This window comes from Polyodon spathula, chromosome 14, assembly GCF_017654505.1.
Source record: "Polyodon spathula isolate WHYD16114869_AA chromosome 14, ASM1765450v1, whole genome shotgun sequence".
NCBI classification, from domain to species: Eukaryota; Metazoa; Chordata; class Actinopteri; order Acipenseriformes; family Polyodontidae; genus Polyodon; species Polyodon spathula.
The window spans coordinates 27,499,523-27,518,347 of record NC_054547.1 but is presented as its reverse complement, the minus strand read 5'-3'; the positions used below and the strand labels follow the sequence as shown (position 1 = coordinate 27,518,347).

At 36.2% G+C, this 18,825-nt stretch overlaps 1 protein-coding gene across 2 annotated transcripts in view; it reads left to right on the top strand.

Annotated features, from left to right (window-relative positions):
* The window catches only part of LOC121326989 (fibronectin type III domain-containing protein 3B-like), a 247,757-nt gene that overhangs the window by 198,761 nt on the left and 30,171 nt on the right, over positions 1-18,825 (top strand). For both annotated transcript variants that reach the window (XM_041270704.1, XM_041270703.1), the window contains 4 exons: positions 10,534-10,697; positions 11,763-11,876; positions 13,479-13,628; positions 13,773-14,053. In XM_041270704.1, the coding sequence (XP_041126638.1) occupies positions 10,534-10,697; positions 11,763-11,876; positions 13,479-13,628; positions 13,773-14,053 (709 nt within the window). The remainder of the gene's footprint in view (positions 1-10,533; positions 10,698-11,762; positions 11,877-13,478; positions 13,629-13,772; positions 14,054-18,825) is intronic.

The following is an 18,825-nucleotide window of genomic DNA, read 5'->3' as shown; positions in this document are numbered from 1 at the left end:
GAGTGGTGGAGTGTTTTATTCACCAGTGAATAATGTTTTGCCCTTGACAGACCTGACTGAAGACAATGTGTGTGAAGATGTCGTGGTGAGCATTGTGTTGTTCAAGCCAATCCAGAAGTGTTGATTATCCAGCAGGACAATACAAGACCACACAGTGCTAGGATTACAATTGGAATAGAACATCTGTGGGATCAAATCGCCAGTGCCATCCACAGGAGACAACCGCGACCAGTCAACCTTCGCCAGCTGGCTGCAGCTGCACAAGAGTGGCGGAACATCCCACAGCAGTCTATCCAGAGGCTGATCAGGTCTATGCGTCAACGCTGCCAGGATTGTGTTAATGCTCAGGGAGGGCATACCCAATACTAACTTTGTAAAGTTTTCATTTTGACAGTGTGTCACGTTTCATTCTTTGATCTGTATTTTTGTTCACATTTTCTGTGATATTGTTTGATATCTATGTTTACAATATTTGATTAAATCCATTAGACCGAGTGTTTCTTTTATGCATCAGTATATTTGGTAAGAAAATGAAACCATTCATTTATTGCAAAGTCCCTTTTCAAATCAAAGGATGAATCTCACAAAAAACAACAGATAATATAATCCAGAGAAAGAGAATGAGCTGAACCAATGTAATTTACTTCCAATTGTGTCCTCGCAGGCAGAAACAGACTTTGCTTTTCTACTAAAAAGGTACTAATGTAGAGACACTGATCCACCACTTCCACATACTTCTGCAACTGCAATTAGATGTCATAGTGTGCTGAATAGGTTTATGTAGTATTGTCCCTTGTAGACAAAGCTTATTGTCTCTGTTGGGTTTTCTGCTCAAATGGAGTGCTCAGTGACGAGTAGGTTTCAAACTTGTGTCGACTTCAATCTATTGTATTATACGGAACCGACAACAATGAACAAAATGTTGCATAGTAGATTGTGAGAATACTGGGAATAAATCCCAGGAAATCTGCACTTACTGTATCTCATGAATAAAATGAATGGAAGAAAAACTCTTAATGGAAAACACCACTCAAACACATAAACACCATCATTAAAAACACAAGCACGAAGCATCTTCTTTTCTATGCACATGGGATATCACCATGGAAACAGTACTGGGCCCTGTGGCCAACTCGACCATATTAATTGGCTAATGTTCTTCATCACAGGGAGCATGCACAAACTATCTGAATTTAGTAATAAACAGAGAAGCTTTTTATTAAAACCATCCACCTCCTGAAGCTGTAGTAAAATTTCCAAACATGTAGACAACTTCCCAAGCTAGGTCTGTGAATAAAAGTTAAGATATCAATACAAACACAATGCATATTTTTACAGCACTCTATTTACAGTGCATGACAAGAACAAGAAGAAAATACAATGCATGGAAAAGGCAAACAATGAAAATAGTTTTACTAGTACAGTACCATAAGATTATGGTTATTATTAATTTCTTGGCAATCACCCTTATCTAGGGCAACTTACAATTGTTACAAAATATCACGGTATAACGTATCACATTATAAAGCATCACTATAGAATATCATAATACAGATAAGAGCAGTTATGAAAGCATAATAAGATCAAATTCTAGTAAGAGCAAATAAAGAAAAACAGTAAATTATAAGTAATAGCTAGTTTGACTAAGAGCAGTTAAAACATATAGTAAATATTTGCTTATATGAGTAAAGTCCAGTAAGAGTCAATAGAGGGGAGGTGCAGGAGAGCAGCAGAGGAAAAGACAGAGAGGGAGAGGGAATGGTGGTTTCAACGGAAGGTGACAGAGAGGGTTGGCGGAGAAGGAAGGGATGGGAGCGATAGAGGGTCTGGGTACAGTAGTCAAAACCTTAATGTCGAAATACATATATCTATGTCTCTAAAGCTGTTTCAAATCTATATTTTACCCAATAGTACACATAAGAATTAAACAGATTCAGAATATGAATTGGAAGTTGGGGCTCTGATTCAAGTTCAACTATGTCCTTTATCACCCGTCTATACTTGGCTTAATAATAATGCTACTCTTCTGAAGTTTGTTTTAATACAGAAAAACACCCATCTACTGAAAAAGTAAACTTTATTGTTAACAATCCATAGGTACCGCAAACATTTGAGTATATTTACACAAATCTGCATCTCGGAAGAAAGTCGGCTAAAAGTCCAGAACCCTTTGAATTACAACACCATGCCAATAAAGCAAATCACAGTTTGATTTGTCCCTACAGGTGTGGAATACAAACTTCTGGATGTCAGACTTGTTTTGTCGATTATGGTCTGGATGCCTCGAAAAAGATGAGAATAGATAGCCCTGATTGGGCTCATACATCATAGGAATTAGAGTACAGACAGTCAAGCATGACACCTGATTTTGAGCAAGTGAGATTCAGATGCTTGGCTCATTGCAGCGCGAGAGCTCCGGGGGTCATGTTCCATCAATCAATCAATCAATCTTTTTTTTATATAGTTCCTTTCATAGTGGACCAGCATCACAAAGCTCCTTACAAAATGCAGTAACAAGAAGAAAATCCATAATATTGTAAATACATGATATACAGTAAAAAAAAAAAAAAAAAAAAAAAAAAAGCATAATGCATTAAATACAGTGGAAAGTGCATAATACATGATAGTAACATAATTATGAAGTAGTACATTAAATACAGTGGAACGTGCACAATACATGATAGTAACATAATTATGAAGTAGTACATTAAATACAGTGGAATGTGCACAATACATGGTAGTACCATCAAGCAGACATCATCCCCATGCTGTTGCTCTCACTTTATTTAGAAATAATTTGCAAAGGATTCTCTAACTGAGATATAGCATCTATCCAGTATATCCTGCTTCTCATTATAATTTACCAACCTGGGTGTCATTTTGGTGTTTGCACATATATATGAAAATACAGAAAAATGCAAGAAGCATTATTTTCCCTGTGCCAGTGAATCGCATGAATTGGGAGATAATCAATACAACTACTTTACTACCTAGCTACAAACCCCTAAAAAATATTGTAAAACAGAATACATCAGTAGTAAGTGAAACTGGACAGATATTAAAGTGATGGATAACTGCAGATTAGAGCTGAAGCCATTATGTGACTGTGTTAAAAATACTGACAGCTGCTCATTTAGATATAATTGCCTGACATGTTGAATTTTACACCACTGAAGACCAAAAAAGGAAAAAAAAAAAAGTCTGTGTTTTGCTGATCTCTAGGTATTGCTGTATACTGCATTTGTTTTCTTTTCTGGGAAATCCAGAGGGATATGGGCTGGATGAAGCTTGACTGAACTGGCTTACTGCAATTGTGAATTTGAATTGAAACCCATCATTAGCAAGGTTTGAAGTCAATAACACTTTAAATGGAAACATGTTTATGCATGAGTTCTGAGAATGGTGGTTTAAGCAGAATGGTTTAGGCAAGATTAGAAGACATTATGATTAAAGATTATTACTACTGCTCCCTTTCATGGTTTATCTTTATTGAAATCCCCTCTGTTGTACTAGAAGTGAAATTATTAGGTTCTATTTAAGGATGTTGCAACAGGAGTTGCTATATATTGTGCAATACATTTTAAAACTCAATCCTGATTGTGTTGATATTTTTATTCAAAACATGTGCTATAAATAACATTTTTTCACTTTTACAAGCTTTCAACGTGAGAAATATTCCCTTAAAAGTATACAAGTGTATCCAGATCTTGATCCCTCCTTCAACGTTTCTTGTTTTTCTGTTACTGCAGTACCCTCTTCATGAACTGAATACACAGTAATGCTCAGAAGAGAATTTACCTTTCTCCTGCCGAATGCTCACAAGTAAAAATTGAGGAATCTATTTTCACACGATTTATGCCCGTGCGTAAAAATATCAAAACAAAATCGGGATAGGTTTCAGAATACATTTCACAGGATGCAAAAAAGTGAAGTGATTCTGTAACACCAAAATATCAACAGGCATAGTCCACTCCCCTGTGTACTGCTAATTCATCACAAAGGCTGACACGGCTTGAGTCCCCTCAATTTTAAATATGTTTATGGATTTAGTGCTTGTGAGGGCGAGGGGTTAATATACTGGTAAGTGCTGAACAAGCGTCCCCCACAGGAATTCACCAGCTAATCCTGACCCTAGGCCCTGTCATGTAATTAAGCCAAATTTTACGAAACTGTTTGCTAATTTTGTGAGGTTATCCACTGAAGACTACATGAAGTCTTTGAAAATGAAGACATTGAGTAGTAAACATGTGTCATTGAAACTTCAAGGTGTCTGACACTGTAAGTCTTTCCCAATGTCTTCATTCAGAATGACAGTCGTCTGTTATTGAAAGATGATCTTTTCTTGCCATGGTTGATTGTTCATCAGCACACACTAATAAAGTCACTGTAAAAGGGGTCACGTGATGCCTGGCTGAAAGGAAGACGTGGTGAATGAGTGCTCCAGATCTATATCGTCATATTTATATATTCTAAGTATATTTCTTTAGCTCATTTTAATAACAGTCAGTTCTAACATCTAATGTCTCAAAAGAAATCCAGAATTAGGAGTAAAGCTCCGACTACAAACTCTTCTTCTCAGCACAGACCTGACGCCATTTTCTATGAGTACAATGGCGGAATCTCTAGACAAGGAATTCAGCTCGGCTGAACTTATGGAAGCCATAAACAGTGGATCAAACAACATCTCCCAACAGATTGAGGACGTGAAATCCACTTTGGTTTCACTGGAAACTAAAATGACATCTCTGGGAAACAGAGTCACTGAAACAGAAGCTGGCTTGAATGAGATGGAGGGTCATATAACTAAAATGGAGCGCAGATTTAGAAAAATTGTTAAAGAGATGGCGGAACTTAAAGCAAAAAATGATGGCCTGGACAATAGAAATAGACGGTGCAATGTCAGAATAATAGGGCTACCTGAGGGAATAGAAGGGCAACACCCTACACAATTTTTACAAAAACTCCTGAGTGATTTTTTCAGAGCAGACAAATTCCCAGACGGAATAGAACTACAACGGGCACACAGATCTCTCGCCCCCAAACCAAAACCGCACAACAAACCCAGAGCGGTTATTGTTCAATTCCTCAGGTACCAAGAAAAAGAAAGAATTCTTCGCCTGGCCAGAGCATCTGAGCAACTGCAATATCAAAACTCTAGAATTATCTTTTTCCCGGATCTATCAGCAGAGCTGCAGCAGAAAAGGAGGCTATTCGACGAGACGAGAAGGGTGTTACGGAACAAAGGTCTGAAGTATACCATGCTTTATCTTGTTCGCCTTCGAATCGACTATGAGAATACAGAGTCTTTTTTACCAGCCCAACAGAGGCACATACATTTGTCGAGGACCTGGTGAAAAAAGGACAGACTGAGGACCAGACAGCCTGAGGCGCATTCTGCTTTGATGTTTTGGAATTAGCTTGTCATGACTATCATACCAGTAACGGTGATATTCTGAGTGTATTGCTCAATTTGGATCTAACAGTGGAGAAATGGCTACTATCATGGTAATCCGGTGTACCAATAACTTTTGAGATGCTGTTTGAAGATACACTATGTTAATACTGGATATGCTTTGAACTCAGGGAGACATGGAAAAACTGACATCCTGGTTGAAAGGTGCATATTAAGTTTCTCCCATCTTCCTCTTTTGTGTCTATCATCTCCGATATCTATTCAATATTGGTCAGTTTTTTCACTTCTTGGAAAAATAAGCAAAATGAAGGATTATTTCATCAATGTCAACGTTCCATAATGTTTTATTCTCTGAATCTTAACCTGTTCTTTGATTTTGTTGATCTGGTTTTCTTTGTTAATTTTGTATTAATATTTGTGAAGTGTACCGATTTTTGAAAAGGGAGCATGAGACAATCAAGGTTACCCCCTTATACAGGAACTTATCTTAGTTACTAGTGACTGAGTATAGGCATTCTTGTATTATGCAGAATGGGTTATTTGAATGCTTTCCTCGTTTGGGGAGGGAGGCGGGGTGGGAAAGGAAACTAAGTTTAAATGGGCTTAGTATTTCTATGTTTTTGATACATATGTATTACATTGTCTGTGCTTTGCTTTACACCTTGGGAAATTTTGTATCAATGCAATGTTTTGACCTCACCCAGTATCCTCGATGTACTCAATACTGTACAATAGACATGAATATTACCTCGTTCTATATACACCGTATATATATATTTTTAGTTCTTTTACATCAAGCTCTAGAGAGGTTTCTATTTTGATTCATAAAGAAATAACCTTTTGTTGCAGAGGAGGTTGAAGGGGACTTGTAGGGTCATTATGTCCTTGTTACGGGAAGGATCTTCTCTGAAAATGGCACTTTTGCTAATATATACACGCCAAATTATGATGATCATTCTTTTTTTCAATCCCTATTCTTAAAACTCTCTAGAAGAGAGGGTGTCCTGCTGCTGAGTGGATATTTTAATTTAATATTGGATCCTAACCTGGACAGATCCTCCGATAAATGTATAATTCTGAGTAAATATGCTAAAGTAATCAGTATATTTTTGACTGATTATGGGTTAAATGATGTATTATTTCAGATCACGCTCCAGTCTCATTAGTTGTTTTGGCAAAAGACACATTTACTTCTTTTTGTAGATGAAGAATAAATTCTTGCCTTTTACAAAATCCGGAATTCAGTGACTTCGTCTTATCCCAAATTGCTCTGTTTTTAGATATCAATGCACCTACAGCCCCATCCCCTTCCATTTTATGGGAATCTTTAAAGACATATCTGAGAGGTCAGATAATTTCATACACAACTAAGATTAAAAAAGAAAGCAGAAAGGAACTCAATCAACTGGAAGCTGACATTAAAATGCTTGAAATAGAGCATGCCAATACTAGATTGGCTGGTCTTTATAAAACACTAACTAGAGAAAGGAATCAATATAATATTTCAAACACATATACAATTGAGAAAGCAATGCTCAGAACTAGGCAAAAGTATTACGAGCTTGGTGATAAACCACATAAACTCTTGTCTTGGCAAATGAAAAACCAGTTAACAAATTCAAGCATACAACATGTTAAAAAACTAGACTCCTCCTTGACTTGTGATCCACAGGAGATCAGTACCTGTTTCCGAGACTTTTATAAGAATCTATATTCCACAGAAGGGGGAGATGTACATAAAAAATTTAACATTTTCTTGGTACATTAGAATTATCTAAACTTTCAGAAGTAGACAGAGTGGCACTGGAGCAACCTGTAACTAAGAGGGAGGTACTATCTGCACTGATGACTCTTCAATCTGGCAAGGCACCTGTTTAGATGGGTGCACAACTGAATTTAAAAAAAAAATTAAAAACGAATTGAGCCATTATTTAAAATGTATCAACATATTTTGGAAAATGGTGATTTACCTCCAACACTCCAAGAAGCCTTAATTTCCAGACCCTACTGTATGCGGATCATATCGCCCTATATCCTTAATTAAAATTGATTTAAAGATCTTGGCTAAAATACTGGCCCTTAGACTTGAAAAGGTTCTACCAACCTTAATTAATACAGATCAAACAGGATTAATTAGAAACAGAATGTCCAGTAACAACTTTCAAAGTTTATTTAATATTATAGATGCAGCAGGGCGGTTAGATAGCCCTACAATAGCTGTGTCACTTGATGCAGAAAAAGCATTTGGCCGCGTGGAGTATCTCTTTATGATATTGGAAAATTTTCAATTTGGCCCCTGTTTTGTGAATTGGATATGTATTCAGTATAATAACCCATTCTCCATCTCCCATGGCACCAGGCAGGGATGCCCTCTATCCCCACTGCTGTTTGCTCTTGTAATCGAAGCCCTAGCTGAAAAAATTAGAACTGACTTAAATATTATAAAGGCTTTGAAATGGGGAACACAATTCACAAAGTCTCATTATATGCTTATGATATTTTATTATACCTGACAGAGCCGTGTACATCATTGCAAGCTCTTTTAAAAGAAGAATTTCGTGAATTTTCAGGATACAAGATTAAATGGTCAAAGGGTGAGATCCTTCCGCTTTCGAGTGAAGACCATTCCCAACTGGAGCGACGATTCCCATTTAAAATTAAACCTAATGGAATCAAATATTTAGGAATTTACGTAGATAACCATCTTACTAATTTATATAAGTTAAATTACATTCTGCTGATGGATAGAATTCGGAAAGACTTAACTAAGTGGTCTTCTCTCCCACTTTCACTTCTAGGTTCACAATTAATGTGATAAAAATGAATGTACTACCTGGAATTATATATTTATTTCAGTGCATTCCTATGCCAATTTCCAGGTCCTTTTTTAGAGAGTATAACAGTTGTGTCAGTAATTTTTTATGGAACTATAAGATCCCCAGAGTAAAAAGGTTGACTCTTGCTTTATCTTATAAGGGGGGGGGGTTATATTTTTGGGCTGCCCAACTTAGATTTTTATTTAATTGGTTTTGTACTGATAATCCTCCCGCATGGACACAGATTGAAAGCCACATTCTTAAAATACCAGACCTTTCTTATATTCCTTACTGTTTTAATTCTAGAACTATTAAATATACAGACAACCCAATTTTACTCCAATCTCTTAAAATGTGTGAGGAATCACATTGCTTCATAAAAGCTACTTTAAATATTTCTCCCCAAACACCAATCTCACCAAATCCAAACCTACCGCTAGATCTAAGAGACCCTGCTTTTAAATCATGGGCTTTACGGGACATTCAGAAAATAGGTGATTTGTTTAAGGGTAACACTTTCTTGTCTTTTGAAGAACTAAGAAATAGCTTTCAAATACCATCTACACACTTTTTTAGATATTTACAGCTTCGACATTAATGTCCAGTCAGTGCAGAGTGGCTCGCTGGATAAACCTAGCTACTCATTATTGGAATCTGTATTATTTAAACCAACTTCAACCAAGTTTATCTGTCAGCTGTGCCAGCTCCTCCTGAAGCACTCTGTATTTAATACTAACTATCTGAAGGTTAAATGGGAAAAGGATCTGGGAATTACCCTTACCGAGGAGCAATGGCAGGATATATGTGAACGATCACATAGTTCTTATATTAATGCAATATATAAACTCTCTCATTATAAATTTATACATAGAACTTACCTGACACCTACAAGACTGTGTTTGTTTAAAAAGGACTTTTCTTCTTTATGTCAAAGATGTAAAAGCCAGGTGGGTACTTTTTTACATATGATATGGACATGTCCCAAACTACGATCTTGGTGGCTAGAATTGGAAAGAATTTTGAGTAATGTCTTACAAAAAGACTTTCTCCTATCCTAGGAGATAGCACAGAACTACATTTCTCTAATTCTAGGATTGTTAAATTTTTTAATTTGGGCTATGACTGCTGCCAAACGGTGTATAACATTTAAATGGAACAATGAGGACCCACCCATTGTATCACAGTGGATCCACGAAATGAATAGCTGTATGCCTCTTGAAAAAATTACTTCTAATCTGAGAGGTAGTCCACATCGATTTGACGAAACTTGGACCCCCTGGCTACAGTATGTGTATTCCCAAGAAGAAATAGTCTTAACATCACGAACGTAAACATAGAACATAATATTCAGTCCCCCTTTTTTATGGATCTTATTGTACTGTTATGTTTGTTGAGGCACAGATGATACGGTTGATTTTATGTTTTTGATATACTGTTGGAAAAATAATGTAATAAAAAGAATTTCCCCCCCAAAAAATCACTGTAAAAACCCTTCCTGAAATCCAAGTTTAAAAACACACATCATATTTCTAAGAAGCTGCAGGAAATAGATCTTGCTAAAAATACTGCATACAAACTATATGGGATTTCTGTTAACAGAAATGCTGTTGAGTGAAATTGTCAAAAGGTAATTCCTCAGGAGTTGCATACAACTGAAAGAACACAACATTCCATTAACCATTTATCGATTCCTACCATGTTTCAATTGTTATTATTTGAATGTATTCTTGTTTTTTGTAGTATTCAGAAATGATTCATGTTTATTCATCCATGTTATGAAATATTTTTTTTGTATGTTTAAACCACTATTTCTACCACATGTTTCAATTTAAGTTTCTTTGTTGTCCTGTTTTATGTACATGCACAATAACACAGTACACTGCCAGTAGTGAATATAAATCAGAAACAGTAAGCTAGGACCAGAGATTTGGCTAGTGGTTTGATTGTGACAACAAACCATTGCATACTAATTATACCATAGTAAAAGACCAAATACACCCATAATAAGATATTGCAAACACTGCATAAAATACAAAAAACCGCAGAAAAACCCTTAATATATCACAGTTGCTGTTTGTTTGGTACATTAAGCTGCTGTAATTTCTTTAAAATTGAATCCCAGGCTAATTCACCATGTTAGACAAACAGGCATATCTCTCTCACACATAGCATTATTTTCTATCCTACCACAAAAGACATTGACAAAGACTTAAACGTTGGTGGACTTTTAAGTTTGATTATTTTGAAAGAACCATGTAAGGACACAACTCCTTACTGATTGCTTGCGTTTCTCTTTGTTTTCAGACTGTCCATCTTCAGGTGAGGTGACAGAGTATAGTCTGGAAATGAGCGAAGCAAACGCAGACCCCTCCGAGGTCTACCGTGGTCCTGACCTGGAATGTACTGTCAGCAGCCTCCTCCCTGGAACCACCTACAGCTTCAGAGTCCGATCCACCAACGAGGCTGGGGTAGGGGTGTTCAGCTGGCAGTGGTACTGGAACATTTTTTAAAGTGGGGGTGCTGAAAGCCATTGAACAAAACTAACTCCTGTATATGATGGAAGCCATGCAAAGCCAAAAGGGTGCTGCCGCACCCCCAGCACCCATCGTTCCAGCACCCCTGTCAGCTGGTGAAATCTACAGTCATATACTGTATCGCTGGGGTTGGGGTTTCTCAGATTGAATTTGAAACTCCTGTATTAATTTATTTATCTTTACATGAAACACTATAGCAAAACTATTAGTAGTATTTTTTTTTCACATTAGACAAAGTCTTTCTCAATTTCTTTATTGAATGGCTAGTTGAATATAAGTCTTATTTTAGCTGCCAGGTCTGTTTGACTGAACATCTCTATAGATAAAAACAAGTAGGTGCCCTTCCAGCCCTGACCTTATCAAGGTTGGCTCCCTTACTCTCACATCAGAAACATGAAAGCCAATTAATTCTGATGTTTCTGCGAAATTCTGAGGCATTTGTTATATGAAACGGTCACATTTTAGCACATAAGTGTTTGATATTCACAGTAAGCTACAGTTGGCAATCGCCAGGTCCAGTGTAATTTTTTTCATGGATAGATAGATAGATAGATAGATCGATAGATTTTGTTTGTATTACTTCAGAACACTCCATATGAGGCTGCTATATTGAGGTCACATGACTTTTGTTTCTCGTGTACGGAGACTGAACAGTTTTAGTTATCTTACTATTTGATACACAGCTGTATTTGATCATTTTTTCAATTAAGTTGCATTACCAGTGTTGTCCAATAAACATTAACTGCTTCACATTGTTTTGTCATGTGTGTAAATCAGTTATACAAAACACACACTTTGAGTTGCTGTCTTTTACAGCTGGTTCACTGTTTTCTGTATTTATTTTTATTTTCAATTAAGCCCCAAGAGGTGCTTAGCTTCTCACTTTCTGCAGTAAAACATGCCTATGCTTATTTGGCTTGTACTTGTTAGCTAGCTTTTTCTTTTTAATTATTATTTTTTATATTTGTTCCTCATGTTTTATTATTTTTTTCAATACAGTATAGTCCCTATTCTGGAACAACAGAAGTAACTACTGCAGCAGGACCTCCAGGCCAGTGTAGGGCACCATTTCTCACCTTAACATCTACTACCTGTGTTCTTGTAAGCTGGGAGGTAAGTCCCTGTTAATACAGAATATACAAATAAAACAGAAATAATTGGTTGTTGGTTGTGTGTCTGTATCATAATTATTGAGATGGAGGCACATAAGGGGTGTCTTGTAAACAATACAGTACTGTACTTGAAATGTCAGAAAGCTGTATTTTATCCATCAGCTTTATAGTAAAGTTTATAGTAAAATAAATATATAAATAAATAAATAAAAGATGCTGATTGTTGATGACTTAACCAGTAAACAGTCCCACTTTTTATGTAGGCCTATCGGTGAATAGAGATAGATTTCCTTCTTTGCAAAGCAATCATGAATCAATCATGAGCTTTTGTCTTGCATTGTGGCTTCCAGCTTTATTGCAATATATTTTTATAGGCAAGACACATGCTGTACCAATTCTATTTCAAAGTGTATCCAAGAGCAATCTACAGTGATCATAATTTTTGTCTCTGTTGATTATGGATTTATTATTGAAAAAAATGAGCACCAGCCCCAAAGTGCCATATAGATTCTGAGAGCAAGAGAAGTACAACACAGAGTTGTTCATTGAACAGTTGTACTCAAGTACAGCAAAACTTTGCTTTTAAGACCAATTTTAAAAGACACAATTTGCTCCTGTTAACAGTTTTAAGGATGCACCACTGTATTCAGTATTAAGGCCACCAGCAGTAGCCCAAATTAACAACATGATGTAAAAGTGTTTTGTTTTGTTTTGTTTTTTAAACGCTGAAACTTGATGTAAAAAAATTATTATTAACTAAGCCAGTAAATTAGAACAGTTTGTATATAACATCCAGAATAGTTAAACTGTTTATCCGAATACTGTGAACTTCTTCACTGCAAAAGAACAGGAGCAAGTAGACGAGCTTCAGTTGAAAAACAATTGAAACACAACCTTTGTACCCTCTTGCTAATTAAAGAAGAGTCACGACTCTTCAGAATTGATACAAGTGTTGACTTTAACATTGCTAACATTTTTTTTTTTTTTTTTTAATGAATCTGTTACAGTATTTTTTTTGTAGATGCATCCATCAGTATCTTGTAGTGTTATTTTAAAACACATTGTAGTATATCAGTAAGAGAAGCCAAGATATATTATGGAAGCAAGCAGAGTTTCACTTATTTAAAAAAAAAGAGAAAATTGTTTTGTTTCATGGGTTGTGGTTGTACAGGAAACAAAGTTTGTGCTTTGACTGGGTACCTCAAACGACGTACATTAAGCTTCAGCTCTACTGAGATGAAAGGCACTTACATACAAGGCTAATAACTTGTAATGTACTGTTTGTTATTCGTGCTTAATACTTATTGCATGGCAAGCGGAGTCTGTGAGCCATTTTTTGGGATTCTAAATCCTGTTATACTGCGATAAAGCAGTACAGAATCAATCGTCATAGTCCATTGACATGACATAACAGCAGCCTCACAGAGCAGAATGATGGATTTGACTGAAGTTAAAATCAGACGGCACCTACTGTAAATTATTATGTTTTATTTTTAAGAGAAAAGACATATAAAAAGGTGCAACGAGAAAACACATCAAATGTACTTGGAGATAAAAGTCTTCCCGTCTCGCATATTCATAGCCCAGAGCATTTTTCTTTCAGAGCCCAGAGAATACTGGAGCAGATATTTCAGAGTACAAACTGGAATGGAGCACAGAAGAGGAGCCCTTTGAGCTTATTTATTGCGGTACAGAAACACAGTATGAAATCACAGATCTCGCTGCAGCAACGCGTTACTGCTGCAGGCTCCAGGTAGGACACTAAAGCAAATGAATTGATTTACACACAGTTTGTAGTGCCGGCTGGGGTTTTGTTTAATCTAGAAAATACAAACTAGCCACTATTTTGGAGTTTGCATGACTTAACGTCCTGATTTTGTTTTTGTTATTATGGCAGGCAGCAAACCAGGCAGGCACAGGACCCTACAGTGATGTGGTGACCTGCAGCACACCAGCCACGGAGCCAGGAGTGGTGCCTGTGCTCTTTGTGCAAGATGATGATCACATAGACACGCTCCTCAATTCCCCCTCCACGTGCCTTGCATTAAAATGGGAAGAGCCTTGCAATAATGGGTCGGAAATTATTACATACATCATCGAAATGGGGCACAGTCAGATCACAGTGGAGAATGTAACAAGCTTTGTGATTAAGGGGCTGCAACCAGACAGTGACTACAGGTAAGCACCTATTAAATAATTCACCCAAATATGCGCCAGTTAGTACCATTAGTGTTGGTTCTCTCTGTAAATGACCCTGTTCAGCAATGTGATGTGTTGTGCACATGTATTGTATTACATTGAAACAAAAGTATGAATCTTAAACAAGTGTAGCTGGCTTTGATGCCTATACTTGACAAGCTCTCTCTTCTACAAATAATAGTGGGTACCTCCTAGAATGTTGTAATGCCTGGTCACCAAACCCCAGTTATTTCAGTCTAATCTATGGGATAGTTGTCATCATGAATCATACCTGTAGGCCAATACATGCAGTCATCTGCTGTGGACACCTGCTAGGTGATTGTGGGAAAGTGGTTAGTAGTGAGCAGGTGTGGAAGTGATGCAGCATATGAAATGATGTGACCACACAAAATTCCAAGGACAAAGGGTATTTTTATTTCCTTTAGTAATCCTTCTCAAAAATAATAGGTGGCTGGTGATACACAACTATGTGTAACACGCAGCCTAAAACAAGGGTTTCAATCCCAAAATAAATTTTATCAAAACAGAGCTGCAAACAGTAAAAACCAATACAAACAAAAAAACAACACAGTCCAGTGGGTGAAGTGATTCCGGGTTGGTGCTACAGCTCCCAGGGTGTAAGTTACAAAACGTTAACATTCAACACTGACAATACATGAAACACTCACAGTATTTATGTCTATTTACAGGTCCTTCTGTAGACAAAACCAAGGAACAGTTTATCTCTCCACAACCCTTTTTATACCATTAGTCATGCCCCTTTGGTGGCATTAGTCATGCCCCCTTGCACTTTATCCAATCCGCGATTGCCACCTCGCCAACCACAAGGACAATGGCTTGCAGTATTGTGGCCCCGCCCCTTTTCTGGATGGCTGACTTCCAACTTTCCCTGGATTGCATTGACAGCACATCCAGTCAAAGGCACATTGTTCCCTTGACACAGTGCCCTCATAGGTCAGGAGGGAGATTCAAAACCAGGACTCATTCTCGCTCTGCCACAGTGCTCCAGTGGGTACACTTTGTCCCTGTGATATCCATGTCCAGTAACTTTTGTATCACACTATACAATGACGCTCCCCAGTGAATCAGTGGAAGTAAGAACCCCATTACATAACAGTTTGAACAATTCCAGGTTTCACCAAGGACACACACAGGCTTGTTACCTTTACCCCAAGGCTATATTAAAGGCTGTATTAAAACCTCAAATGAATCTAGCTGCTGTGCAGTTATTTCTATCCCAGTTTGCACATGTATAGTATATGTGAAGGAAGAACATGATGCAAAGCTGCTCCGTCTTTTATGGAGTGAATTGACCTTGCCCAAGGCCAAGGAGGTTACAAATCTATAAAGACCATTACAGTTATCATTGAGAATGTAGCACTCACAGTAGCACAGAGAGCCAAGAAAGTAAACCTCAGTGCCTTTGTCGTTCCTGGTTGGTTCTGATATCATTAAAGATTGTAAGGATTGCAAGTGAAGCTTGCTGAACAGTATATTTATTTCACTGCAATTATGTGAGAAATTACTTAAACAATGTGTAATGTTTGTCAAGGGAGACAACAACGGGGGACCGGCTTGTGGTCCTACAAACATTGAAAAGTACTTAACACCCCTATATACTGTTGTTACAGAGATTACATTTTCACTTTGAGTGATAGTAATTACTGTAACTGAACAGTGCAGAAGATAAAACAAAAAATGGTTTTAGCTTCTGGGCAATAGCCTTTCTAGTTCTTGGTGAAATTTGTATTTACGACAACATAATATGATGAGTTTTGCTGGGGTGTTTACAAGTCCCTTTATAGATTGATACCCTGAAGCTGGAGACAAATTAAGGTTTTGTGTAATAACAATACAATGTACTAACTAGTACAAAGATTGGGTTCATTTTAAACATGTATCAGTTGTAGACCTTTTTACTTCACAGAGCAACTTAGAAAATTCCAAGCAGGTTGTTTCTGTCTAATCTAAAACTATTTAGAAGTATCAGCAAAACACACACCAAAAAAATGGGTCAGTAGATGTAATTTTCTTATACTCCCAGTATATTGTACATGCTGAAGTATTGGAATATTTTATTATTTATGTATTTAGCAGATGTCTTTAACCAAAGCGACTTGCAGGTGTTACAGGGTTACAAAGCACAAGTCATATTTAAAAAGTGTACTTTACAGTAAGTGCAATATTTCACTTGTAGGATTATGGGCTAATACCCAAAGTGCAATCTGATGGCTTGTGGGAGGCTATGCGTCTTGTATAATATAAATGTGCTTTCATCAATAGGTCAAGTTATTATATCCTCCCCACCACCACCACATCTGAAACCTTGGTTTCATATTTCAAGTATGTATTTATTTAGCCCATTTCACATATTGGAGTGTAATAATGTTTTATATCATTACAATCACAATTTGCAAAATTACAAATTGCCAGAGGTTAGTTCCATATATTCATATGTACATTTTTCATTATAACGATAGAAATGGCCTGTTAATTTCAAAGTAAGGTTCACTGTTTTTCCAAAATTTAAATATGCAGTACAAAAGCATCATTCTCTGAGGCATTAAAAGTCACCTTTTATCTTGGGTACATGCCACAAGGTTGTACATCAGTTCTTATTAGTGATTTACGGGAAATAAATTCTGCCAAGATGTTCTGCATTGTTCAATACTGGTAATTTTGACACTGCACATACTCTGCACTGAACCTAATGATTTCAAGTCCTTCTAGACTGTTTACAACAAAAGCAGTTTCCCGTGCTGATAGATGAAGTTATGCAAAGGCTAATTTAATTATTTTTCTTTTTCTGATATCGTTATTAAAGTCATCCACATTGAAGTCAAATCTTGTGCCTGCATGCTTGAGTTTGCATAATAACGTACCAAGTAAGGCTGTATAACTATCTCTCATCAAATATTATAAAATTACCACAAATGTATGCAGCTTGTCAATCAGATTCAGTGTTTAGCAGACTTCAGTTGATGGTAGATGCCCATAGAGACACAGAATAGTGGAAATCAATACAAATGTTTAACTATTTCACTTTATTGCGCATATCAGGTATTGCCAGATGTTAGTGCCAATTTATCAGGAATTATTATTGATTAATAATTGTCAACTCTAAATTGTTGCCATTATAAAATGCTATTTGGGCTCAATTTTTTAAAGCTTTTGGTTTTTGTGCAACATTATTTCTCAAGGAAACAAAAAAACTACTTACCAAAGAAACCGTTTTGTTTTTAATTTTCTTTTTATATTAAGCAACTGGTACAAGGCAATACAAAAAATAAAAAACATGCACAAAAAAGTATCAGACTGTTGGAATAGATGGAGATGGCCTTCCGTCTATACACTTTAGTACAATAATAGCACATCATTTGCTTACCAAATTACATTAAAATACTGTATGCATTGCTACAGTATTTCTTATTTTACGTTATTCTGTAAAAGCTGTTGATATACTGTATGTCATTGAATTTAAATTAGCAACTGCTGTTAATTATTGCTATTGGTATTACAATTGTATGAAATGGTCCTAATTCATATCTTTTATAGTCATATCATATGTTTATATTTAAACATTAGTTTACTGCAGTTTGTGTACACATTTCCCTGATAGCTACATTTTTTTTTTAAAAATTCAGCCCAATAGGAAGAGAAAAGTGTTTATTTAAAGAGCAAATTATTTCTGGCAAATGCGCAAGTATTATGCTACATTAAAGTCAATGTGTTGATCTTGAGGTGCCAAAGGCTATATTCAGTACTATACAGTAGAAACAGATGGGCACTAGTCTATAGTTAGAAGGGTCAAAATTAAAGCTTAAACTGTTTAATTAATTTGTCAATTCATAAATTAATTCTTAAATTAATTTGTCGATTCATAAATACATTTTTACATAGCCCAGAATTCAACACTGTAACTACAACATTTTGATTGCTCACTTTGTGGGGACAAAACCCGCCCCCTCATGTGATTGACAAACTTTAAAGCAGTCTCCATTTGCCAAATGAAATTGAAAGATCATTTGCCAAATGAAACGGAAAGATCAACTGGCAAACAGTAAATGACTTATGCAATTAATTGATTGATTTTTGAAATTAATATATGAATTGAAAAATTAATTTAAAAATTAATTTATGAATTGACAAATTCAATTAAGAACTGACAAATTAATGTAAGAATTACATTTATGAATTGACAAATTCATTTAAGACTTAGTAGATGACCGGGTTAAATATCTTTGTCGAGTGAAGTGGCATGTTGCAGTAGAGTGCATGTTCAGGGAGTAAGTGTTGAAAAGGTTGGTGTTCTTTCTTTTTTCAATGAAGGCATGAAGCAAAATGTTTTAAATAGTTTATATAGTTTTACTTTAGACTCTTAAGGGTTGTATGTTTGAGGGTATGGATGATTGCCAAGCTCACCAAACAAAACCAAAAAATGAGAGAAAGCATCATTTCAGAGTAACGCAAAAGACAACAGACAAGATCATTTGTATTTCATTTTGTACTCCCTTGTCTTAAAAATCCACTACAGGGTTGACATACTGAAAATTTCACCAGACTACACAACTCTGCAGTGTTTGTCATTTATTATTTATGTATTTTAAGCACTCCATGGTATCTTTAGATAAGTCTGGTCCAGTATAGAAATACGAAAAGAGGAACGTTTCGACTAGAAGTATTTTTCTAGTGTCTTCAGCGGTCAAATGTAAAAACTAGTAAGAAATACATATATTGTTTGTGTTATTAAT